Source organism: Magnolia sinica, chromosome 2 (genome assembly GCF_029962835.1).
Source record: "Magnolia sinica isolate HGM2019 chromosome 2, MsV1, whole genome shotgun sequence".
NCBI lineage: Eukaryota > Viridiplantae > Streptophyta > Magnoliopsida > Magnoliales > Magnoliaceae > Magnolia > Magnolia sinica.
The window spans coordinates 20,782,803-20,809,705 of NC_080574.1; the positions used below are offsets into that span (position 1 = coordinate 20,782,803).

A 26,903-nucleotide genomic window follows, 5' to 3' on the forward strand; every position below is an offset into this window, starting at 1 on the left:
TTTTTTTTATATGCTTATATATACATATTTATATAAATATGTATTAGAGAAAATTGTAGGTTGAATAAATTTATCTATGTAAAAAAATAAAAAATACAAAAATAAAAAAATTTCATAAATCGGTACAGACTACAGTTATGGCTACAGTTATAATCCGTAGCTATTGGTCATATCATCTTCGATACATATTAAATACTCTTTGATATGCATCGAAAATTACAGGATTTTTGAGGCAAACTCGCTGGACACTTCTGGACTTTTTTCGATTAATCGAAAAGAGCTTCGATACATATAAAAGGACATATCGAAGCGGCAAGGGCTACGGCTATGGCTACGGTTATAATCCGTAGCTATAGAAAACACCATAACCATATGTTCCTCGCATATTTGTTTATTATTTATTTATTTTTTACTTTTGTAATCTCTGCCGCTTTTTGTGGATCCTATGATGAGGTATGTGTTATATCCAAAAGGTCCATATATTGGACGAACTAGTATTAAGGCTTGAGACGAAAAATGAGACAGATCTAGCTATCAAGTGGACCACACTGTAAAAGGCTATGGAGGATTGAACGTCTACCATTGAAAACCTTTTAGGGGTCACATAAGTTTTGGATCATTATGAAATTTTTTTTCCCTCTTCATCCAGGCTTTTGTGACCTTATGAATAGATTGGATGGAAAATAAATGTTATGGTGGGCCCTACAAAATTTTTAACGGTGAAAATCAATTTTCCTGTTGCTCTTTGTTGTGTGGTCCACTTGATCTTTGGATATGATTTTTTTTTTTGATAATGCTCCCAAATGATCTCGAAATATGGATGAACGTTGTGGATATAATAAATACGTAACTGTGGGGCCCATGTAACTTTGATATCTTTTGAACCGTTCGTACCACTCGGAGTTCGAGGAGTGTCAGCGCTCGTCTTCGAGCACCACCGATCTGTTGACGGAACAAGCAGGGCCATTTTCGACCTTTGGCAAGCCATCCGTACAGCTGGGGCGTATTGATGGGCATTTTTGTTATTTTTGTCAAAGGTACCTCTTCGACGATAGTTTTGATGATCTCGAATAAATAAGTAATTTAAAAAAGGGACCGGGATATAAATACCGTATTAGTGAGGGAATAATTTGTAAAAATTCCTTGATCAAACTGACGAGTAGTACGATGAAAAGCAATTGAAAAAAGGCAGTAGAATAAAAATTCTGAAATAGTTGGGTATTATTTTATAAAAATCCCTACGAAAATTCAGCATCCATCCGCATCTCTCCTCTGGCATAAAACACCCCTTCGGACCACGAATTGAAGTGCGCTTCTTCCTGTTTCTCCTCTCCATTTCTATTTTTCTCACTGGCCTTTCTACAAACACATGACAGCCGCTTCTATTCTTCATCATCTCCCTCGCTTTTCCTGCTTCTTCCACTTCCCTCCTCCCCTTCCCGCCTTCCCCCGTATCGGATGCGTCTTCAGACGCAATCTCCGCCATACACCCACCTCATTCAATTGGAAGCCTTGCCGAACCTTCAGCATCGTCGCTTCCGCCACAACAGGCATGCAAATCTCTCCGCTATTTCATCTCATCAGATTCTTCATTTCTCTAGTATCACTAACACTGTTGCGGTAACTTATTTGGTCCGCGGACAACCATTCTTTTATATTCCCTTCCTTGATTCGGATTCTCACATTCTGCGTGCATGCCTGGTACTCGGATAGTTCTGTAAATTTCTTCTTTTGACGTTCTTTGTTGGTCAGAATACCAGGGCTGCAACTGGGCCAGCCCAGCCCAGCCCAGCCCAGTTGCAACTCTAAAAAAGGCACGAATACATCATCTACACAACCATACAGCAGTAAAATGTATCAATATTTAGGCTGCAGACGCACTACGGAGTGGAATTGGAGTGACTAGTTCAGTAGATTGGAAATAAGCAAATTATAAATACCTTTCAGGTTGCAATTGCTTTGCTTTCAAGTTGGACATGAAAGAGATTTCACACGTGTAACTGCAGTTGAGGGTGCGTCCTCGTTATGGAATCTTGGATACGGCATTACAATTTCATTATTGACTCTTGATTGAACTGAATGTTCACAATTCTAGTCAGTTGTGCATCTAAACACATGCTTAGGGCTGTTTGGTTACCTTCAAAGTTCTGCCCGTTTGGCTACCTCATCATGGAATCTTGGATATGGCATTACAATTTCATTTTCTACCCTTGATTGAATTGAATGTTCACAATTCAAGTCAGTTGTGCATCTAAACACACCCTTAGAGTCTGTTTGGTTACCTAACCTTCAAAGTTCTGTCCGGATAGCACCACTGGAACAGGTGGCCGTTGGAGACACTATCCATGGTTTGTCATCACCATGTTGGCAAAAAAAGTAAGATAATTATAAATAAAGATAGTGTTGTCCATGCATCATGCTCTTATCCAGATGGTGTGATCTCTACAAGTAGAAACACTCTTATCCGACCACATTTTCAATGAAGTACACCATAGGACTACGATCAATCATGCTACCATGTCACATGTGCTGATGTCTTAGGTAGTTACATGTGCCACCATCCATCTTTAAGGATCCACATGCGCTACATGTGCCACCATCAATCATTAATCGCTCACATGTGCTGATTGTGTGTCGGTTTGTTTATGTGCCACGTGCTACTGTCCATCTTCAATAGTCCACATGTGCCACTGCAAACCTTCAAGCATTGACACGTGCCACTATCAATGTACAAGCGCCCCACATGTCTACATGTGCTAATGTGGCAAATGTACATGAGTGCCACTTGTGCTTGTCCATCCATTCATATTATAGGGTGTTTGACGAACAACATTCAGGACAATAAAATAGCCTATCCATGCAAGTGTATCCAAACCAATGTTTGTGATATCGATAATATCCAATATTATCTATCACACCTCAGTGATACGGAACCCGTAGAAAGTTGCAAGACTTTTGGATATCGACAATTTTATCGTAATGTATCACATTGTAGCGAAGATAACATCGTCGATATATTGATACCGACAACAACACTTGGTTTTTCTGAAAAAAAAATCAATTAAAAAAACCTTAAAAAATCCATTTTTAATAAAATCTTTTACTTCTAATATGTTTCCTAGATTTATAAATGATATGAATTGATTTTGAATATGGTTGCATCACTTTTATTAGTCATCGCATAGTTTATGATCTTATACAATGGAAACTTATTATGTGCACTTGGTTTTTATCATCTTTTGATTTCTAAGTATGTAATGGTGTCTTTTTTAACATCCCCTAAAGTTTCATTGAAAAATTTGACCAATTTCCCAATGTTTCCCAAAAAGTAGCAAAACATTATGTGATATATCTAATATTTCCTATGTAATAATCGATATGTTTCTTTATCCCAAAGGCGCGATACATCCATCGATACCAATATTGTAAACATTGATCCAAACAAGCAATTAGCTAGACAAATCTGTTTAGAATAGCCTATCTGGACATAACTTTAATGGTAACCATGGGTGCTTAGGTTTCTAAATATGACACTATGCTGCTATATCTTTTTTTTTTTGTCATAATGGTGCAACCAGGTTATCGAGTCAATGGAGTAGAGAGGGGGATAACTTTATTGATATCAACCTTCTTCTCGTACAAAAACTTTAAGAAAACTCACACTTATAAAAATATTCAAATGATTGACTCCTACACCACCACCCCCTTTTATAGATCCTAAATGAGTCTTTAATTAAAATCCTCCCAAGTAAGAGATTGATTTCAAATTAATCACAATATATTTCAAACCAATCTCATCTTTCTTAATATGGTAAAAAAGCCCAATAATAAAAAGCAAACATAGAAAGTAATTATATCTCTAAATCAGTCCCATAACATCAATCATATCAATCACATCCCCCTCATATATTTAATCATATAAATCACATCTTTAAATCAACCCCCCAAATCTTCAAAAAATAGTAAATTACAATCCTTGATTTTGGCTCTAAAATCTGTCAATAAGCAGTAAAAAAAAGCACATGTTGGGCCTATGGTGGACAATGAGCCTACGTCTTGTTGGGCCATATAGTGGGCCTCGATGGGCCTAAGTTGGTTGGGTCCTACGGTGGCTTAAGTGGGCCGTTTGCCTGCATCAATTCTCCCCAACTTCGAAAGGACTCATCCTCAAGTTGGAAACCAATCTCAGTCTTTAGATTTGTAATACCTCTATGATGAATCGTGTTATTCTTTGGTAGAAGTTGATGGTGTAACCCTAAGCATTGATTCGGCACAAGCTTTGTTGGAGTCCACTGTAAGTGATGTATTTTTTGTCTTTGCTTTTGTGGGTGCCAACTTATTTGTTGTAATTTTAAAGTTCTTTGTGAATCCTAAAACATTTGTCTTGTTTTTCATGTCACAGACTCACAGTCATCTTTTGCAAATGTGTTTCAATTTGAGTATTGAGACTTACTTGTACGTCTATCAATGTCACCATCATTATTATTCGATCCATTAATTAATCCATTGGCGAATTCAAGTGTAGGTCCAACTTTAATGCATCGACCACCTCAGATGTCAACGTTTCTTTTGACTCAGAGGATCTCTTTGTCGTTTTCGGAATTTGTACTTATGTGTTCTTTTTCACGTTCCAACAATTGAAGGGTTCAATCATTGGTGTCTTCAGAAACCGGGGCTGCCCGTTATTGTTTAGGACCTTGTCGGTGACATTCTCCTACATGTCCACATGCTCTAACTTTGGTCTCCATATTCCCTCTACGTTGGAGCTCCCCCACTTCATTAGTGAGATTGTCTACTGCATGTGTGAGTTGATCTACTCGCTCCGTGAGTATGTGGATCAATTGCATTAATTGCACACACTCTTCTTGTGTCACGTCTTTTGAAGCCATTAAGAGATGATGTAGAGTCGACAGTTCCCTAATGCTTACCCGCTTTGATACAAAAAAGGTGCAATCCGATGACCGAGTCAAGGAGATCTTAATACCTAAATTGCAAAAAAAGAAAAAAAAGAAAAGAAAAAAAAAGTATACTCACATGAATAAATGGAGTAGAGAGGGAGGAAACTTTATTGATATCAACCTTCTTCTCTTAAAAAAACTTTAAGAAAACTTACGCTTAGAAAAATATTCGAATGACTAATTCCTACACTACTACATCCTTTTATAGATCTTAAATGAAAATTTAATTAAACCCCCCCCAACTAAGAGATTGGTTTCAAATCAATCACAATTTATTTCAAACCAATCTAATCTTCCGTAGTATGGTAAAAACCTTATAATAAAAAGCAAACATAGAAAGTAATTATATCTAAAAATCAGCCCCATATCTTCAATCATATCAATCACATCCCTTTCATATCTTCAATCATATAAATCACATCTTTAAATCAGCTCCTCATATCTCCCTAAAATGGTAAATTACAATCCTTAAGTTAAGCATCCAAATCTTTAGATAAATAGTAAAAAAATCAGCACATATTGGGCCTATGTCTTGTTGGGCCATATAGGGGGCCTATATGGGCCTAAGTGGGCTAGGCCTTACAGTGGGCTCAGGTGGGTTGTGGGCCTGCATAAAATAATATGCAAGTTCTTATTTATAAAATATGAAAAAAAAAATCATTCTACAATCAAAAATGGCCTCCAACACAAATATGAGGTGTCGATTCCCTGCTTGGCCAGGTGATATACTATTTTTCATGCTTTCCCCTATAATATGATAGAATCTAACATCTGAGGGCTCTTGTAAGTTGGCAATGTCTTCAAACACATCATCTTGTAAAAAGGTTCTTGTTAGTTTTTTCTCCTCGAACCCGGGTTGTAGGGAACTTTCTTTTTTATTTTCCTGTTTCTTAAGCCCTTTTCTTTTATGCTTCTAAGTCTCTATTAAATGGACTGAGCTAGAATAAAATTACAAACTGTTGAACCATGGAATTAAAATTCTTCTCTGGAGTGTCACTTACCTAGGACTAAAACTGTTACTAATTCTTATTTGTTTGAAACACTTACAACTTACGACTTTGTTGTGAGTCGTGAAAGTATGTGTTTCAGTGCATCGATAATCCAATTGCAGCCTTGTATTGTCAACAAATTGAAATATATGGAACTCTTGTTGCAAATTTATCAGAATTGGACTTCTAACACGTGTAGCTGTATATTTCAATTGCCAGTGAAAAAAGATGCAAATTAAAATTACCAGGAATGAGAAATATTTGGTATTGAACTAACTGAACTTGACTTGGTTACTTCTGGGCAAGTTCTTGAGTGCATGTTTTAAATATCTGCTTCAGCTTCTGGTCATGTTTGTTGACAGAAAAGGTGTTCTACTATTTACTGACTCTAAAATCTAAAATATCAACCTGCCAAGTTGTACTTGTATCATAAAAATTCAAAGTTGCCACAATGCACTTATCGTGCAGACATGATTTCTTTCTTTACGCCCTTTAGGGTACTAGAGTTGCTTTTCCCCACAATCTGTAGACAATATGTTTCATTATGTTATATGTAACGTGATATTTTTCACGGTTTTTAATATATTGAAGCATCAAAATGCCATTCATGCATCTTGGATGTATGTGGAATTTGTTTTAAGTAGTACTGTGCAATATGTTATGACTTCATTGGGTTTGTTGACTAGATTAGTTTGCTTGACAATGACCTACCTTTCTGCAATTGGCATACATTCTTATTTTCTAATTTAGTTTGGATTTGTATGTTAGTTTTATGATGAGATGTCCTTTTCTTTTTCTCATTAACAATTTCGGGAGGTGGAACCATGGAAAACCCTGCATCATTTATCTGTCAAGCCGGCATAAATATTCTGTTTTGATCAATTGTAGATTGGAAGAATCATGTTGAAGTGGTAGAAGAGAAATATGATGTCATTGTGGTAGGAGGAGGACATGCAGGATGTGAAGCTGCTCTTGCATCTGCACGTCTTGGTGCAAAGACTCTCCTGCTCACACTAAATCTTGATCGTATTGCATGGCAGGTTTATGTTTTTATCTATATTTATCGAGGTTATTATTGTTATTGGTTGATTTATTGATGTTTGGTCTGTGGGACAAGGACCCATGGAACACACACACACACACAACAAATAACTAAAATGCATTAAAAGATAAGATCCGAAAAATCTAGCATAAAATGCAATGCAAAAAGCTTACAAACATTGGAAGGAGGTAGACACCAACTTCCTCAGGTTCAACGAAATGTTTAACCATGGGGATAGGCTGAGGCACTAGCCCACCAGATTGGACCACTCATTCCCTATCTCACTAACAGATATCCCACAAAATTTAAATGACTGCGACGCCCATTTGACAATCGAACCTTGATTTTCTTCATCAGAGCATGTGGGTATATGAGCATCCTTGAAGATTCTATTGTTCCGCTTTCCAAATCTCCCAACAAATAAGAAAAAGGCACTATGTTCCACAGAGTCTTTCCTTGGCTTGGGCTATCCATTGCATAAATTCCTCTTCTAAGGAAGCATTCCTGGCCCAAGATGTCTTGAACTCTGCAAGGAAAAAAATCCAGCAGCATCTGCTACTGGACAGTGAAGAAGCAGATGGGGACCGGGTTCTTATTATGATTTTCCCCATAACCCAACTATTAGGAAGCGCCACATGGCGATGTTGCAGCTTGTCCACTGTCAAGATTTTTTGTCTGATCAATAGCCATATGAAGCGTATTCATAGAGGGGCAGAAAACTGGCATGATGCGTCCCTTTTCCAACTTTCTTGTCAGCCACTAATGGAGAAAGACGTACTCCATTTACCAAGCCAAGAAGGATATGGAACTTATCTATCTCCTCTTCCTTCAAATGTCTTCTTAGAACAATATTCCAGGACAACCTATCCAATGCAGGGGCATTTTTCACACCGGGCTTGTGTGGGGTGGCCTGTGTGAAGCAGGGTCACACTTGGGGTGGGCGGCCCATGCGAGGCGGGACCAATGTGAAGTGGGGCCCACGAGGGGGGTTCTGCCGAGGACCTGACCTGGGCTATGGAGATAAAAGGGATTGATTCGCCACGCTCTATCAGTTCGAGCTTTTAGAGCAAGTGGTTAGTTGTCCTGCATCACTATCCCAGCGCACTCCAACCAAGCAGTCCTCCACTGAGATGCATCTTTCCAGAACCATTCCGTATAGCTTAGGAGGACTGGTAGTGAAAGGGCAGCTCCCTAGCCATTCATCTTCCAATAACAGGATATATTCTGTTATTGACTGAAAACCTGAAACCCTCCTTATGGATCTTCCCCCACTGTTTCAATCAGCTGCCTATACCTACTAATTCCTTTCAAATTAGAAGTTGGGGACCTACGGATGATTCCTGGATCCCATCCTTTGTTCTTTGTGCCATATTTCTCTACCTTGACTTTATGCTATAAAGCAGCCATGGAGTATTGTGGGCATGCTTATGTAATTTGTTAGTTAGTTGAAATAGGTTACACTTGAATGATACCACGAGAAGTTCATTACCTGAACAGTTCATGTGTTGTGTGTGTGAAATCACCATCACACCCGTCCGCATTTTTTTAAACTTAAAGATTGTCATTCTGGGCTCTAAAAAACTAACATTTATTATACTATGAAAATCGAGTATGGCAATAAGAAGCCCAGATAGATCTTGAAAGATTACATTGTAATTACTGGTTTTTATGATATACAGCCTTGCAATCCTGCAGTGGGTGGCCCTGCAAAATCTCAACTGGTACATGAGGTAGATGCACTGGGTGGTGAAATTGGGAAAATTGCTGATAGGTAATATTCCAGGAAACACTTTATTTTGACTGAATTTTCCTTTTACACTGTTTATTGATTTGATAATCTGTGTCAGAACTAGGAAGTATTTTTTTTTTTTTAATCAAAAAAACTAGGAAGTATTCCTTGTGGTTATTTCATTTGGTTGTGCTAAATTAAATTTAAATTATCCATGTCTTTCTGCATCAGTTTTGGTCGATTTGTAATTGTTGATGGTCTTCGAACCATGGATTAGCTACTGCCTCTATTGTGTACCAGTAGGGACCATATCTATGGATTTAATATTCACTGGCCGATGGAAACATTTTTTATTTTTTATTTTTTTTTATCATGTATCATTTGTCTGTTTCATTATGCACTTCTCAGTTGTCTGCTGATATCTCTGATGTATCCTAAATATTTGTTGTAAGTTGTAACAGTCATAGTGTGTCTATGGGGAACAACTTTAATGTCTCTTCTCACAAGCGACCTCTGGAGAGGTAGATACTCAAGACTATGATAGCTGTACAGTACTTAACTATTTGCATCTCGCCATCGGCCATCCTACACCCAACAGTTATTGTAGCAATGCTAGTGTTTCGGACTCCAGGAAATCATTTCCCTCGTGCATTTGTTCCTGCATGTGAATTAGTTCTATGGTATAGATAAAGGTTATCTGATAAACGTCAATGATCACCATTATCTGCCAAAATGGAACTATTAAATTATTGAGCGACAGTTTGTTAACAAAGTGTCAAATTTTTGGCATGTCCTTAGTGAATATATAGGCTATCTGATGACTAGAGGGACGTGAGGGGTACTTTCTGCCAAGTACCCCTGACAATTGAACAATAAAAAAATTCATGTGCTTCATATCTTCTTGAAGATCTTGGTCAACACTAATGCCAATGTTATTGTTGCCACGAAGGAAAATTCAAAAGGTATATAATTTCACTGCAAGTCATCAAGATGGCTTTATGCTTGTTCATCCTATGGCTATCTTTCCCAAGAAATGCAGGATGTTCTGAGGAAGATACTGGTAACCAAACGATGTCAACTGCCTTTTTTTTGAAAGGTAATGGTAATTTAATCAAGAGAACCACTGAGGTGGTGCAAAATATAACCTAAAAAGGAAAAATACAATCTTTCAACCCTTCAATACACAATGCCCATTCAACAACAAAACCCATCTCCCTTATTGAGACCCAATCAACATTATTGCTTGAATTTTGGAAGCACCTCCCATTCCTTCCTTCCCATATCGCCCATAAGTCTGTCAACAAGCTAAGCCACCATATAGCCCCCATTCCTTCCCATATTGCCCATAAGACTGCCACCAAGCTAAGCCAAGCCAAAAGGAGGCTCCCAACTGAACTTGGCATAGCCCAGGAGATGAAATATCCTGAGAAAACCACTCCATGCCTGGTTGGCGAACGGGCACTGGATGAAAAAGTGATTGACTGATTCGGTACTTCCCATACACATCAAGCAAACATTAGTTAGCATCATCCTACATTTCTGAAACTAAGCCAATACAAGAATCAAGTGTCAAAATTTCCCTTGGGCCGACCTTATTGTGTTGGGTCTGAATCGTCTTTCCATGAGTGGATTTAAAGAACTCCCAATTATATGTTAGTGTGAGCTTGCTCCCAGTTATTATTACTTTGTAATTGGTGATTTCGATCATCGAAGAAGCCAAATGCAGATATTTCTTTTGTTATTGTGCTTTGACACATGCAACAGATTTTTTTTCTTGGCTAATGTTATATAAATGATAAAACATTTATATCTACATGATGCAGGACATGAAATTAAATATGACATGCAAGATTTCAAGCTTTAGATCATACCAATTTTAAACAATCACAAAATTCCACGTCCCACATACGACCAAACATTCAACAAGGGGAATCTTTGGGGGTCCAAGCCTACACACGTTTAGGGCTAGATCAAATAAAATTATGAACCAAACAATGCCCAAAGGAGTGTAGGATTCATCCACTCTTGCAAAGGATTGTTCTCCAATTCAAGAGATTCACCATGTTTCAATTCGGGGAAAGTCTAGGGTTTGCAAAAGTTGGAAAAACTTGGAATTTGGGATTATCTAGGGTTAGGGTTAGGGATTTAAGGCGAGAGAGGAGTGAAATAGGGGAGAGAGAATAACCTGAGACAGTCCACACGTGTGGACAACAACCCAACCCAGACGCACGTGCGTGGGTTTCTGTCCGCACGTGTTTGGGGCCCATGAAACTGGAAATGGCCAGCTAGGGGTTGGTCAGCCAGGGGAGGTTCACCCTCACGTCATGTTTCACGTCGATCCATGGTCCGGTGTGTGCGTGGTGCTTCGCTGAAGTTTCAACCCTCCTGCAAGGCCTGATTCTGCAAATCTGCTGTAGAAGAAGGTTTAGCTGCAAAAAAGGATGGATTTGGAGATGAGATGGCTGTGGGAGATGATGAATATTGAGGGTAGGAGGTGGGGGCGATTTGAGATGGATGTGGCTTCCCACCACGGTAGTTAGCCCTTCGAAGAAGGGAGGGTTTCTCACCCAATTGAATTTCTACAACTCAGAATTAGAGAAGCAGGAAAATGCAAAATTTTATTCATAATCTTCAATGAGAAAAAACCTACAAGGGGTTGCCTATTTATAAGAAAACCCTATACCTTAAAGCCGCGCCATGTGCGCACACTATTACTTAGAGATGAAGTAACAAAAATAACAACTAATCAATGCAATAAAAACCGTTCATGATATTTCTAATAATGATAATAACCAAAACTCAAAATCCTAGATCATCTAGGGTAGTGGGCCACGATCATGAGATCTAATGCTAGAATCTCTATGATGATCGGGTCAACTCCAATGCTTCATAGCACGGCTCCCTAACTAAGAGGTCCTCCATAGATGTCGTTGTCGATTCAGATCGATAGTGGGGCCTTCCTCCTTGAGTACTTGCGTAGGGTGGGGGGCGTGCGTGTGCACATGACGTCCCCATCAACTCTCCCCGGCTACAAAGATTTCGCCACTGTCGAAAGAAAACTCCTGAATCACTTCAAGATGTCAGGATCAAGTCTCTGAAGCTTCTCCTCAGTGAGCCACACATTGTCTGAAGTTGGGCGTGACTTCCACTTGATCAGGAACTTTTGAGTGTGGGAAGGGCAGGTATGGGAGGTAGAAGTTGGGAAGATGGGTCGGGAAGAGGCCACGAATCAAGGGAAAGGTCTGGGGAATTAGGATGGTTTGGTGCAAGGCTGGACAATGTATCAGTGGTCCCCTGAAATGCAACTGATGCAGGACATGAAATTCAAGTATGATGTGCAAGATTTTCAGTCTTTAAGATCACACTAATTCAGAAATAGTTACACAAAATTCCACATCCCACACAAAAGTTCAAGCACTCAATCAAGGAGAATCTTATGCGGATCCAGGCCTACACATGCTAAGGCCAGATCAATCAAAATTATATACCAAACAATAATCAAAGAAGGGTAAATTCATCCACACATGCGCAGAAATAATTCCCCAATCCAAGGGATTTATAGATTTCAATTCGGAGAACCCTAAAGTTGAAGAAAGGGCATAAAATTGGGGATTTGAGTAATTTAGGGTTAGGGTTAGGGATTTGGGTGAAAGAGGAGTGAAAGAGAGGAGAGAGACGAACCAGAGAAGCACCACACACGTGGACAACTGTGAAGGCCCAGATGCACGTGCACTGGTGGTGTCCCGCATGTGTGTGGGGCCCACGAATCAGAAAATGGCTAGCTTGGCCTTGATCGGCTAGGGGTGGACTACAAAACTCCCAAGTTTTGCGACGATCTGACGATTGGTCTATGTGCGGTGCTTTGTCGAAGTTTCAACCCTCCTGCAGGGCCATAATCTAGAAATCTGTTGTAAAAAAGAATCGTCTGCAAAATATTGATGGATTTGCAGGGAGGATGGCTGTAGGAGGAGAAATATGGATGGTAGAAGATGGGAGTGAATCGGGATGGGTGTGGCTTCGCACCACAGTAGTCAGCCCTTTAAGGAAGAGAGGGTTTCACACCCAATTGGATTTCCACAACTCAGAAACTCAGGGAAGCAGAAAAAACGCAGAAATTTTATTAATCTTTCATGAGAAAAAAGACTACAAGGGGTGCCTATTTATAATAAAACCCTATACCTCAAAACTCGTGCCATGTGCGCAACCTATTACTTGGAGACGAAGTAATAAAAAATAACAACTAATTAAAGCAATCTAAATCGTCCAAGCTATTCCTAATAACAATAATAAGCAAAACCCAAAGTACTAGATTAATTAGAATAGTGGGCCACGATCATGAGAACCCATGGTGGGATTCACATGACTATCGAGTCCACCCCAACGAACCAAAATGCAGTCCTCTAACTAGGAGGCCCTCCCTGGATGTTGTCATCGATCCAGATCGATGGTGGGGCCCTTCTCCTCCTTGCGTACATGCATAGGGGGGTGTGGGTGTGCGCGTGATATCCCCATCAACTCTCCCCAGCTGTGAAGATTTCGCCACTGGCGAAATAAATCTCCTGAACTGCTCCAAGATGTTAAGATCAAGTCTCTGAAGCTCCTCCTCAGTGAGCCACGGACTGTCTGAAGCTGGGTGTGACTTCCACTTAATCAGATACTTCTGAAACCCGTCGTCCGACATTGATACCATTTGATGGTACAGAATATCCTCTATTTCTTCTCTGGGTGTGAGAAGGGTAGATATGAGAGGTAGAGGCTGAGAAGAAGGGTCGGAAAGAGGCCATGGATCAAGGGACAGGTCTGGAGAATCAGGATAGTTGGGCGAAGGGCCGGACAAAGTATCAGTGGTCTCCTGAAAAGTAATTAGATCTTTCACATTGAATGTAGAACTAATTCCTATGGAAGGTGGAAGATCTACGCCATATGCATTGAGACTGTTTCGTTTTATAATTTTAAAGGTCCGGCGCTACGCACGTGTAAGTTATGAACAACCCCCTGAGGGTACCGCTCGGGCCTAATGCGGACCATCACAGAGTCCCCTACATTGAATTCCTTGAAACGTTTATACTGGTGTGTAGAAATTTTTTAATGTTCATTACTAGTAGTGATTTTTTTTCCTGATTTCTTGATTCAATGAATGAATGTGATGCGCAAAGGACTCTGTAGACTCTTATGGCCTATGGGACAGTGACACAGGGACAAGATCAATAGGCTTCCTAGGCTTATAACCAGTAACGACTTCAAAAGGACTTATGGACCTATTGACAAAATTATTAAATGCAAACTCGGCTATAGGTAGTACGGTGTCCCAGGTCTTGGTGTGCTCCCCCACTAAACATATGAGCAAACTCCCCAGGCTCCTATTGATCAACTTAGTCTGACCATCGGTTTGAGGGTGGTAGGCAGAAGAAAATTGGAGTCTAGTATTCATCATATGCCATAGTGTCTTCCAAAAGTAACTCATGAATCGCACGTCACGGTTAGACACTATGGTTTTTGGTAACCCATGCAGTTTGGCGACCTCATTAAAGAACAGCTTAGCAACATGGGATGCGTCAGAGGTCTTAGAACAAGGAATGAAGTGGGCTATTTTAGAAAAATGGTCCACGATAACAAATATGGAATCGTGTTTTCGAATAGTCTTGGGGAGTCGAAGCACGAAGTCTATACTAATGTCTTGTCAATGGATAAATGGAACTGGTGAAGTGTGTATAATCCTGTATTTTGCTTTTTCTATTTTGCCAGTTGACAAGTACGACATTACCTTATAATTTTGGCCACGTCTCGCTTGAGGCTTGGCCAATGAAACCTATCCTCCATTAGGGCAATGGTCTTATCTCGACCAAAATGACCTGCGACCCCACCTGAATGCAACTCCTAGATAAGAAAATCGCGGAGGGAGGTGCGAGGTATGCACAAGCGGTCACTCCTAAACAAATATCCGTCTAAAATCAAGTACTCACTGCTAGCTCCTGATGGACTCTCTAACAACGATGCATATACAACTCCAAAATCTGGACACTCAGAATAATCTTCTTTCATGCGCTCGAGATCCGTGACTTCGACACTCATGGAATTGAGTAACGCGACTCGACGACTCAACGCGTTGGCAGGCTTATTCTTTACACCAGCCTTGTGCTTAAGCACAAAAGTGTACTCTTGAAGGAATTGAACCCACTTAGCATGCCCAGGGTTTAATTTCTTTTGAGAATTTAGATATCTCAAGGCCTCATGATCTGAGAATAAGATGAATTCTTGCGGCAATAGGTAATGACGCCAATGATGTAGTGGTTGCATTACTACATAGAACTCTGTCATAGGTGGAATATTTTTGTTTCGCCTTATTCAGTTTCTCACTAAAAAAAGGCAACAGGATACCCTTCCTAACTAAGTACTCCTCCTATGCCGACTCCTGAAGCGTCACATGTGACTTCAAAAGCTTTTGAAAAATTTGGAAGTCGCGTGACTAGAGCTTTGGTCATCTTGACCTTTATCTCCTTGAAGGCCTTCGAGGCTGCCTTTGTCCATTGAAACTCTTCCTTTTTTATGCAATCCGTGATGGGAGCCATAATAGAACTGAAGCCTCGAATGAACCGCCTATAGAAGGTGGCTAAGTCGTGAAAGCTGTGCACCTCATGAATATTGCGGGGTTCAGGTCAATTGACAATGGCCTTGACCTTCTCGGGGTCTGTCGATATGCCCTCAGTTGACACAACAAAACCTAAGAAGATAACACTACTAGATAAAAATACACACTTCTTTAGGTTGGCGTATAATTTCTCGGCTAAGGATCCCATAAACCTGCCTCAAATGGTTGAGGTGTTGTTCCTTGGTCATGCTACAAATCAAGATATTATCAAAGTATACAGTCATGAACTTCCCCATGAAGAGTCTCAACACTTGGGTCATCACAAGCATTAAAGTGCTTGGGGCGTTAGTCAGCCCAAAAGGCATAACTAGCCACTCGTATAGCCCATCCTTCGTCTTAAAGGCTGTCTTCCACTCATCACTAGCGTGTACACGGATTTGGTGATAACCACTTTTGAGGTTAATTTTCGAGAAGATAGTAGCATTGGCCATCATATCCAACATGTCATCAAGACGCGGTATGAGAAACCGATACTTGACTGTGATTTGGTTGATGGCCCTATTATCAACACACATCCTCTATATGCCATCCTTCTTAGGTGTAAGAAGGGCTAGCATGGCACACGGGCTCATGCTCTTTCGAATGAAACCCTTTTCTAGGAGCTCATCAATCTGCCTCTTCAACTCTGCATGCTCCTTTGGGTTTATTCTGTAATGAGGGAGGTTTGGTAGAGTCGCCCCAGGATTAGATCAATGGCATGCTATATATCCCTCATAGGGGGAAGCTCATTCGGTAGATCATCAGGAAAGCCATCACGAAACTCATCCACTACCTGAATGGCCTCAGTGAGTAACTTTACACTAGCCTTTGGTACACTTTCCCTAGCCACAAGGGCGTATACCATCGAGTCCGCATCAGTTTCTCGCTTAAAGTCTTTGGCATTTAGAATATGGAGATGTTTGGATTTGGACTTTGACTCCTTCAATTCTTTTGGGCTGCTCTCACCACTCTGTGTGGTGGCCTCCTTTCCAGTTGTGTTCTTGGATGGAAGTGGATTTAGCTTGACTTTCTTGCCTCAAACCAGAATGTACACACATTTGAACGACCAAATATGGTGACATCCCTGTCATAGAGCCAAGGTCTACCCAGAATGATATGACCAACATCCATGGGAACAACATCACACCAAAGTGTCTTTATATGATCCAAACTGAATAGGAACAAGACAACGGTGCGAGACTGGAATGAAAGTTTCATCAACTTAGGACACTCTATAGGGTTGAGGATGGGCTTCAAGCTTCAAGCCCAAATGGCTCACAGTGCTAGTCGATGTCTCGTTGGCACAACTACCACTATCCATGATCATCTTATAGCTCTTTTCCCTGCATTTTGCATAAGTATAGAAGATCATGTTGCGGTGCCAATTGTTAGTGTTCTTGGATTGAGCAAAGGCATAACGTACAACTGTGAGGGTCGCAGACTTATGCGCTCCCTCTTCCTCATCACTAGGGGTTTCTACTGGCTCATATTTTTCTTATTTGCCGTCACTCTCTGGGGGCACTTCTTCTACTTGCCCATCAATAAGGAGCACCTTGGTGCCCTCTTTCGTGCCACACTGGTGGGTAAAGTGACCAAACCCCCGACACCTAAAACACCTAGTTGCCCCACTTCCACGTGAGCTACACCTGATAATCTCTTTACCCTTATCATCCTTGGGCCTGAACTGAGAACTGTTGGAAGATTTGTTTTGGTATCCAGTATTAGGTTTAGCCCTAGAAGGGTTGGCCTTAGCACTAGAATCGCGAAAGTCAAATCGCTTTTCTACAGATGCTTTGAGGTATTGCTCGACTTCTAATACTACTTGATACAACTGTTCAATAGTGTCTGTCCTTGGCGAGCAATTCTCTCCTAATGTCAAAACGGAGGCCCGTTTTAAATCGAGCAAGGGTGAGTACGGGATCCTCATCAACTTCACACCTGGTCAAGTACTCTTCGAACTTCTTAATGTATTCCGCCACACTCATGGAACCTTGTCGAAGAGACTGCCATTCCTCAATCAACCGTAAGCGACAAGAGAAAGGGAGGTGCTTCTCCTTAAGAGTTTCTTTCATTTTTCCCCAGTGGACTATTGGGAGCTCCCTCGCTCTTTCTTTTTTTCGCTATATAGTAGCCCAAAACCTCTTTGCTTGGCCCACAAGTTTCATCTTGGCGAATCGGACTCGACGAGCATCCGACATGTCATACCACTCAAAATAGTGGTCCATATCCACTAGCTAGTCTAAAAAGGCTTTAGGGTCCAAGTGGCCATCAAACGTAGGGGCATCTACTCTAACTCCCTTGAGGAGTTACGCATCTGGGTCATATTGATCATGATGTCCCTCGTAGGGTGGGTGCACGGGTGCGCGCCCATGACCAATTCCTTGACCACTTCCATTCCTTGGTCTAACCTCCTGATCACCTGCCTGAGATTGGGCATCTTCCCCAATAGTGGGGTTTGCCCTGGCGGAGGTCTCTAGTTGGGTAACGCGCACATTAAACTGCTCAAAGCGTTGGTCCATACGTTGTTCCAAGCGCTTACCCAAAGACTCAAATTGCTAGGTCAGCTTGTTCATTGACTTTTGCAATTGCTCCATATTTAGTGTAGGGTGCAAGCCAAAACCACGACCCGTACGTGTGGGCATACAACTACTAACTCAACTTAAGGGCCTTTTAATACGACTATATGCGCCTAGATGAGACTAAATGCTCCTATAGAACTCTATATGGGGAAAAGGACACAATACTACTCAATTTCCAGCAACTTATCTGCCCAAAGAATCTATTAACAGAAAATCCAGCAAAGAGATATGGGGATTTTCTGATAGCAGAAAATTCAGCAGCTTATATCAGGAATTATGGACCTCTAAACAGCTCTATATGATGAAATTTGATGCATAATGGACACAAACAAACTAAACCCTAAACATGCAATGCATTCCCTTATAAAAACCTTGTGCTCTGATACCAAATTTGATGCAAGACATGAAATTCAAGTATGATGTGCAAGATTTTTAGTCTTTAGATCACACTAATTCAAAAACAGTTACACAAAATTCCACATCCACACAAAAGTTCAAGCACTCAATCTAAGGGAATCTTATGCGGATCTAGGCCTACACATGCTAGGGCCGGATCAATCAAAATTATAGACCAAATAATAATCAAAGAAGGGTAAATTCATCCACACATGCACAAAAATAATTCCCCAATCCAAGAGATTCATAGATTTTAATTCAGAGAACCCTAAAGTTGAGGAAAGGGCATAAAATTGGGGATTTGAATAATTTAGGGTTAGGATGAGGGATTTGGGTGAAAGAGGAGTGAAAGAGAGGAGAGAGACGAACCAAAGAAGCACCACACGCGTGGACAACAGTGAAGGCCCAGACGCACGTGCGTTGGTGGTGTCCCACACGTGTGTGGGGCCCACAAATTAGAAAATTGTCAGCTTGGCCCTGGTCGGCCAGGGGTGGACCACAAAACGACCAAGTTTCGCGACGATTCGACGATTGGTTTGTGCGCGGTGCTCCGCCGAAGTTTCAGCCCTCTTGTAGGGGCAAATTTCAGAAATTTGCTGTAGAAAAGAAACGTCTGCAAAATTTTGATGGATTTGCAGGGAGGATGGTTATAGGAGGAGAAATATGGAAGGTAGAACGTGAGGGTGAATCAGGATGAGTGTGGCTTCGCACCACAGTAGTCAGCTCTTCGAGGAAGGGAGGGTTTCACACCCAATTGGATTTCCACAACTCAGAAACTCAGAGAAGCAGAAAAAAATGCAGAAATGTTATTAATCTTCAATGAGAAAAAAAAGACTACAAGGGGTGCCTATTTATATTAAAACCCTATACCCCAAAACTCGCGTCATGTGCGCAACCTATTACTTGGAGACGAAGTAATAAAAAATAACAACTAATCAAAGCAATCTAAACCGTCCATGATATTCCTAATAACAATAATAAGCAAAATCCAAAGTACTAGATTAATTAGAATAGTGGGCCACGATCATGAGAACTCATGGTGGATTCACATGACTATCGGGTTCAATCCAACGAACCAAAATGCAGTCCTCTAACTAGGAGGCCCTCTCTGGACGTCATCATCGATCTAGATCGATGGTGGGGCCCTCCTCCTTGTGTACGTGCGTAGGGGGGTGCGTGTACGCGTGATGTCCCCATCAACAACTAGATCCTCCATATTGAATGAGCAACTAATTCCCATGGAAGGTGGAAGATCTACCACATATGCATTGAGATCGTTTCGTTTTATAATTTTGAATGGTCCAGTGCTACGCGCGTGTAATTTACGAACGACTCCCTGAGGGTACCGCTCTGGCCTGATGCGGACCATCACAAAGTCCCCTACATTGAATTCCTTGAATCGTTTATGTTGGTCTGCAGAAATTTTGTAATGTTCATTACTAGTATTGATCTTTTGCCTGATTTCTTGATGCAATAAATGAATGTGATGTGCAAAGGACTTTGCACACTCTGATAGCCCATGGGACAGGGACATAGGAACAAGATCAATAGGCTTCGCAGGAACAACATCACACCAAAGTGTGGCTTTATATGATCCAAACTAAATAGGAACAAGACAATGGTTCGAGACTGGACTAGAAGTTTCATCAACTCAAGACACTTTATAGGGTTGAGGATGTGCTTCAAGCTTCAAACCCTAACGGCTCACAGTGCCAGTTGATGCCATGTTGGTACAACTACCACTATTCATGATCATCTTGCAGCTCTTATCACCACATTTTGCGTGAGTATAGAGGGTTGTATTATGGCGCCAATTGTCAGTATTCTTTGTTTGTGCAAAGGCACGAAGCACAACTGCAAGGGTCACAGACTCTTGCGTTCTATCTTCCTCATCACTAGGGGTTTCTGCTAGCTCATATTCTTCCTCCTCACCGTCACTTTCTAGGTGCACTATTTCTACTTGCTCATCAATAAGGAACACCTTGGTGCCCTCTCTCGTGCCACACTGGTGGGCAAAGTGACCAAACCCCTGACATCTAAAACACCTAGTCGCATCACTTTGGCGCGAGCTAGACCCGACAACTCTTTTACCCTTATCATCCTTGGGCTCAGATTGAACACTATTGGAAGGCTTGTATTGATATCCAGTATTAGGCTTAGCTTCGGAAGGGTTGACCTTAGTGCTAGAATCGCGAGGCTTAAATCACTTTTCCACAGGTGTTTTGAAGTATTGCTCGACCTCCAACATTACTTGATACATCTATTCAAGAGTGTCTATGTCCTTGGCGAGTAACTCTCTCCTAATGTCAGAACAGAGGCCCGTCTTAAATTAAGCAAGAGTGAGTACGAGATCCTTATCAACTTCACACCGAGTCGAGTACTCTTCAAAATTCTCAATGTATTCAGCCACACTCATAGAACCTTGTCGAAAAGACTGCCATTCTTCAACCAACCTCAAGTGATAGGAGAAAGGGAGATACTTTTCTTTAAGAGTTTCTTTCATTTCTCCCCAATGGACTATTGTGGGCTCCCTCGACATTTCTTTCTTTCGCTCCAAAGTAGCCTAAAATCTCTTTGTTTGACCCACAAGCTTCATCTTGGCAAATCAGACTCGACGAGCATCCGACATGTCGTACCACTTAAAATAGTGGTCCATATTCGTTAACCAATTTAGAAAAGCTTTAGGGTCCAAGTGGCCATCAAACGTAGGGGCCTCTACTCTAACTCCCTTGAGGAGTTGCGCATCTGAGTTATAATGATCATGATGCCCCTCGTGGTGTGGGTGCACAGGTATACGCCCATGACCAATTCCTTGGTCTATCCTCCTGACCAGTTGCCCGAGATTGGGCATCTTCCCCAATGGTGGGGTTTGCTTGGGCGGAAGTCTCTAATTGGGTAACGTACACATTAAGCTGTTCAAAGCATTGGTCCATATGTTGTTCCAAGCGCTTACCCAAAGACTCACACTGCCGGGTTATATTGTTCATTGATTCTTGCAATTGCTCCATATTTAGTGTAGGGTACAAGCTAAAATCACGACCAGTACGTGTGGGCATACAATCGCTCACTCAACTCAAAGACCCTCTAACACAACTATATGTATCTAAATGGGACTAAATGATCCTATTGGACTCTATACGAGGGAAACTACACAATGCTATTAAAATTCCAGCAAGCTAACTACCCAAAAAGTCTGTCAACAGAAAATTTAGCTAAGAAATTTGGGGATTTTCTGGTAGTAGAAAATTCAGCAGCCCCTAATGTGAATGATGGGACCTAAACAATCCTATTTGATGAGAGTTAATGCAAATTAAACATGAATGGACTATACTCTAAACATGTAATACAATCCCCTATGAAAAACCTAAGCTCTGATGCCAAATTCGATGCAAGACATGAAATTAAATATGACATGCAAGATTTCAAGCTTTAGATCAAACCAACTTTGAACAATCACAAAATTCCACGTCCCACATACGATCAAACATTCAACAAGGGGAACCTACGGGGGTCCAAAGCCTACACATGTTTAGGGTTAGATCAAATAAAATTATAAACCAATGCCCAAAGGAGTGTAAGATTCATCCACTCTTGAAAAGGATTGTTCCCTAATTCAAGAGATTCACCATGTTTCAATTCGGAAAAAGTCTAGGGTTTACAAAAGTTGGAAAAATTTGGAATTTGAGATTATCTAGGGTTAAGGTTAGGGATTTAAGGCGAGAGAGGAGTGAAATAGGGGAGAGAGAATAACCTAAGGCAGTCCACACGCGTGGACAACAGCCCAGCCTAGACGCACGTGCGTGGGTTTCTGTCCGCACGTGTGTGGGGCCCACGAAACTGGAAATGGCCAGCTAGGGGTTGGTCGGCCAGGGGAGGTCCACCCTCACGCCAAGTTTCACGTTGATCCGCGGTCCGGTGTGTGCGTGGTGCTCCGCCGAAGTTTCAGCCCTCTTGCAGGGTCTGATTCTGCAAATCTGTTGTAGAGGAAGGATTAGTTGCAAAAAGGGATGGATTTGGAGATGGGATGGCTGTGAGAGATGATGAATATTGAGGGTAGGAGGTGGGGGTGATTTGAGATGGATGTGGCTTCGCACCACGGTAGTTAGCCCTTAGAAGAAGGGAGGGTTTCGCACCCAATTGGATTTCCGCAACTCAAAGAATTAGAGAAGCAGGAAAACGCAGAATTTTATTCATAATTTTCAATGAGAAAAACCTACAAGGGGTTGTCTATTTATAAGAAAACCCTATACCCCAAAAGCCGCGCCATGTGCGCACACTATTACTTAGAGATAAAGTAACAAAAATAACAACTAATCAACGCAATCAAAACCATTCATGATGTTTCTAATAACGATAATAACCAAAACTCAAAATCCTAGATCTTCTAGGGTAGTGGGCCACGATCATGAGATCCAATGGTGGAATCCCTATGATGATCGGGTCCACTCCAATGCTCCATAGCATGGCCCCTCAACTAAGAGGTCTTCCATAGATGTCGTTGTCATTCCAAATCAATAGTGGGGCCTTCCTCCTCCTTGAGGACGTGCGTAGGGGAGGGGGCGTGCACGTGCGCATGATTTCTCCATTGCTACAACTTTGTAGTTGGTGATTTCAACTGCATATTTCCTCACTTACCTTCTATAAATGCACTCCTTGAATATAAATTGTAAAGCAAGGATCACAGGCTTCATGGAAACTTGGGAATCTTGGAAATAAAATTTTCTTTGTAGGCAACATACCTTTCGGTTCTAGTTCTACATGTTTATTGGTTTGTCTCACATTATGATGATTCTATTTAACCTCTTTGCAGGTGTTACTTACAAAAGCGTGTTCTTAACAGTTCAAAAGGCCCTGCTGTTCGAGCATTGCGTGCTCAAACTGATAAAAGGGAATATGCTTTAGAAATGAAACGAGTTGTCGAAAGGCAAGTTTATATGCTTAATTGTTCAAATTATTTTTGCTAGATTTTTGTTTCTGATACCAGAATGCTTTATTTGTTGAACTTTATTTTCAGTACGGTCATTTCTTTTCATCATTGTTGTTTTCTGGTATTAACGCATCATTACCCTTTGATGCCACTTGAAAATAAGTTCATGGTTACATATAAGACAGGTTGCTCAGTGGGTGCTGAAATTCATGTGTTTTGACATCTTTTGAGTGGTGCTTTATACAACAGCTTATAAAACTATGACCACAAATGTGGTCGTAGGAAGCTTCATTCATAAGATTGGTTGACAATTGTAGTTATTCATTAAGTTGGGAATCATAAGGGCTTGTTGATGCATGCTAATGCAACACATACAGTAGTTATGAATTTTTTATTTCTCCTGTTTTTATTATATCAGTGAGCATGTCAGATAAGAGTAGACTTTTGAGTTTGGACTTTTTGGTAATATCTATGATTAACAATATGTTACATAACCCTTGGGTGCAGAAGGAAAGAAATTATGTTCTTTATTTAGGTTTGTGCTTGTGCATGTTTAAGGCGTGGCCAACTAGGGGGGAATGCGATCATCTGGTCTGTCTGAACTATTCATGGAATAACCTTCATGATCTTTGTCCATGGATATGGATCCAGTTAACTTAATTCTCAACACAAAGTGAGATGCATTGATGCAGGACATGAAATTAAATATGGAATGCAAGAGATCAAGCTTGAGATTATACCAATTTTAAACAATCACAAAATTCCACATCCTACATACCATCAAATATTAAAAAAGGGGAATCCATGGGGGTCCAAGCCTACACAACTTTAGGGCTGGATCAAACAAAATTATAAGCCAAACAAGCCCAAAGGAGTGTAAAGTCATCCGTTCTTGCAAAGGATTGTTCCCAACTCGAGATTCACTAAGTTTCAATTTGGGGGAAAATCTAGGGTTTGAAAATTGGGGATATTTGAGATTTGGGACTCTTTAGGGTTGGGGATTTGGATGAGGATGTTTATTTAGACAAAAAGGAAGGAAATAGAAGGGAAGAGACCACCTGGGATGGGTTGCGCACGCTGGGCAGCCAAGGGGTCTGAACACGTGCGTGATAGGTCGTCCGCACGTGTGGGGCCCACAAAATCGAGAAATGCCTTTTAGGCTGGGATTGGCCAAGGATGGACAGGTTCCATACCAAGTTTCACGTCAATCTGATGCACGGTTTGCGCATAGTACTCCGCCGAAGTTTCAGCCCCCTCAGATGGGCCAGAATCTAAAAATCTGCTTGTGTACTGCTGTAGGAGAAAACTTGGATGCGAAAAGAGGTGAATATGATGATGGAAGGGGTGTTGAGGGAGATGGAATTGGTGCGTAAGAAGATGGAGATGGTTTGGAGTGGATGTGGCTTCGCACCACGGTGGTTAACCCTTCGAGGAAGGGAGGGCTTCGCACTCAATTCGATTCTTCAACCGAGAGAGAGAGAGAGAGAGAGGAAGAAAACACATGAATTTTTATTCATAAACATCATTGAGAATACATACATAGGATTGCTTTATTTATAAGAAAACCCTAAACCCAAAAAAAAGACAAAAGTACCCTTGTGCCATGTGCACGCACTAATACCAAAGCTAAAGCAAATAAAATAATTAATCTAAGCAATCAAAGCCGTTCATGATGTTTCTAATAACAAAAATAGTCAAAACTCAAAATCCTAGGTCATCTAAAGTAGTGGGCCACAATCATGAGATCCGATGGAAGAATCTGTGTGATGATCGGGTCCACTCTAATGCTCCATAACGCAACCTCCTAATTATGAGGCCCTCCAAAGATGTTGTCGTCGATCCAAATCGAAAGTGGGGCCTGCCTGCCTCCTCGAATATGTGCGTAGAGGGGGCGTGTGCATGATGTCCCCATCATGCATACTGATTTTGAGGCGTATTCCCACTGTTGACTTGTTAAAATTTGGGTATCTTGTTCGCAACTGTTGTGTAATCACACCACAAGGCCGCAAGAAATTTTGGCGAAAAAAGATTCGTAAAGTTGACACCAAATAACTGGGGCAATGTTCTAATTACCTTGAAAATCTTCAAGATGGCAAGAGCCTAAACTTTCTAATATACACAAGCAACTATATTGTGGAAACCGTATTATGTTCTTTTCATTGAGAATGATAAGAATATATAAAAGAGGTGGGAGATCTGTCGGAGATCTTAACATATATACATGACTCTATCCATATAGCTATCTATAGTATGTACATATCTTATAGTCTTAACACCCCCTTTTGTGTGCGGAGTGTGGTCAACTTTCTTCAAAAGGTTCAATTTAGCTTGGTCTATGCCTCTTGAAGTCAGAGATCTCTTTTAGGCTTGGCATGGGGTGGCTCTTCACAAGGAAGGTAAAATTTTATGGAGACTATGCTTGCTGGCTGGTTTGTGGATGATTTGGGGAGAAAGAAAAGGGAATGGAAGGCTTTTGCAGCCGTACTTTCTTCACTGTGCGCCATCACCTTCGTCGTCCATTTTGCGCAGTGGTGCTCCTTTGGCCCTTCCTTCGATCTATCGCCTCTTTTGGCTGAGTAAGCTTGAAGACTGAAGGGTGAGCTTCGCCAACAAAGGACAATTTATAGAAACTGCAGTAATTGAGAGGAGCGGGTTGCCAGTAGAGTAATGTTTCTTGTATGAATGGGTAGCAAGTCTGGGATGCATACTCACGTTGTAATTTTTTTTGTCTTTCCCCCTGTTTTCTGTTTTTGTGTGAGTTGTATTTAGCACCACCTTAGTGTTTCTTCTCCTTTTTAATGAAAATTCCCATCGCTTAAAAAAAAAAAAACACAACTGTAATGATATATTGGGGATATGAACCATTAGCACTTCCAACAATTGACGAATAGTCTAATGGCACTTTCGATGGCTGGGACTTAACCGTTGCACTTTCAATGGCTGGAATTTCAACCATTGCTCTTCTGGTGGCTCTAGAATTTTCCAACAATAGACAGGGGATGGAACTGGTTCTAAACTTCCAATTAAAAACACATTAGAGAGTAGGTCCGGTCATAAGGTTGGCACAATAGGATGGGTGGAGTTAGAAAGTCCCCACATAACAAAATGGGTTCAGCAAGGAAACTAAACACAACAGAGATCAAGTAGTTGAGTGCACTCTCAAAGCACCAAACAATATGTATCTGAACAACAGAGGTAGGAGATGTGCACATAGCGAGTATGCACACAAATTAGTTCATTACTGGATCACTAAAATAAGATGGTGCAAGTGCACTTAATTTGGTCCACTTGCAGACATCGAAACAAAAGAAGATGAACCATATCCAAGAGAGATCACATCCAACAAAGATTTGGCACATTACAAATGTGATGGAGAAGATGGTTTGCACAAATGAATAGGGTGGTTTAAATCTAGAGCATTGCTTGCAGATTGGTGAGTGTTAGAGTCGGAGAAGATGCAGGTTCTAGAAAATATGACTAGTAGAGAAATCGGATTGCTGATTTGGGGAAACAAAGATTTTTTTTTTTTTTTTTTGGTTAATAGATGGTGGGGAAGGGTTTGGTTGCCATGATCAGTGGGTTCATGGATGATGATCTAGAAGTTTTGGGAGTTAGATCTGGCGGCAATGATGGTTTGGATGGAGATTGGGAGTTA

At 41.0% G+C, this 26,903-nt stretch overlaps 1 protein-coding gene across 3 annotated transcripts in view; it reads left to right on the plus strand.

The window, feature by feature from the left end:
• The first annotated feature begins 1,242 nt into the window (after positions 1–1,242).
• The window catches only part of LOC131236569 (uncharacterized), a 60,349-nt gene continuing 34,688 nt past the window's right edge, over positions 1,243–26,903 (plus strand). For all 3 annotated transcript variants that reach the window (XM_058233839.1, XM_058233841.1, XM_058233840.1), the window contains exons 1-4: positions 1,243–1,550; positions 6,836–6,987; positions 8,669–8,760; positions 23,132–23,245. In XM_058233839.1, coding sequence (XP_058089822.1) covers positions 1,370–1,550; positions 6,836–6,987; positions 8,669–8,760; positions 23,132–23,245 — 539 coding nt within the window. In that variant the 5' untranslated portion in view covers positions 1,243–1,369. The remainder of the gene's footprint in view (positions 1,551–6,835; positions 6,988–8,668; positions 8,761–23,131; positions 23,246–26,903) is intronic.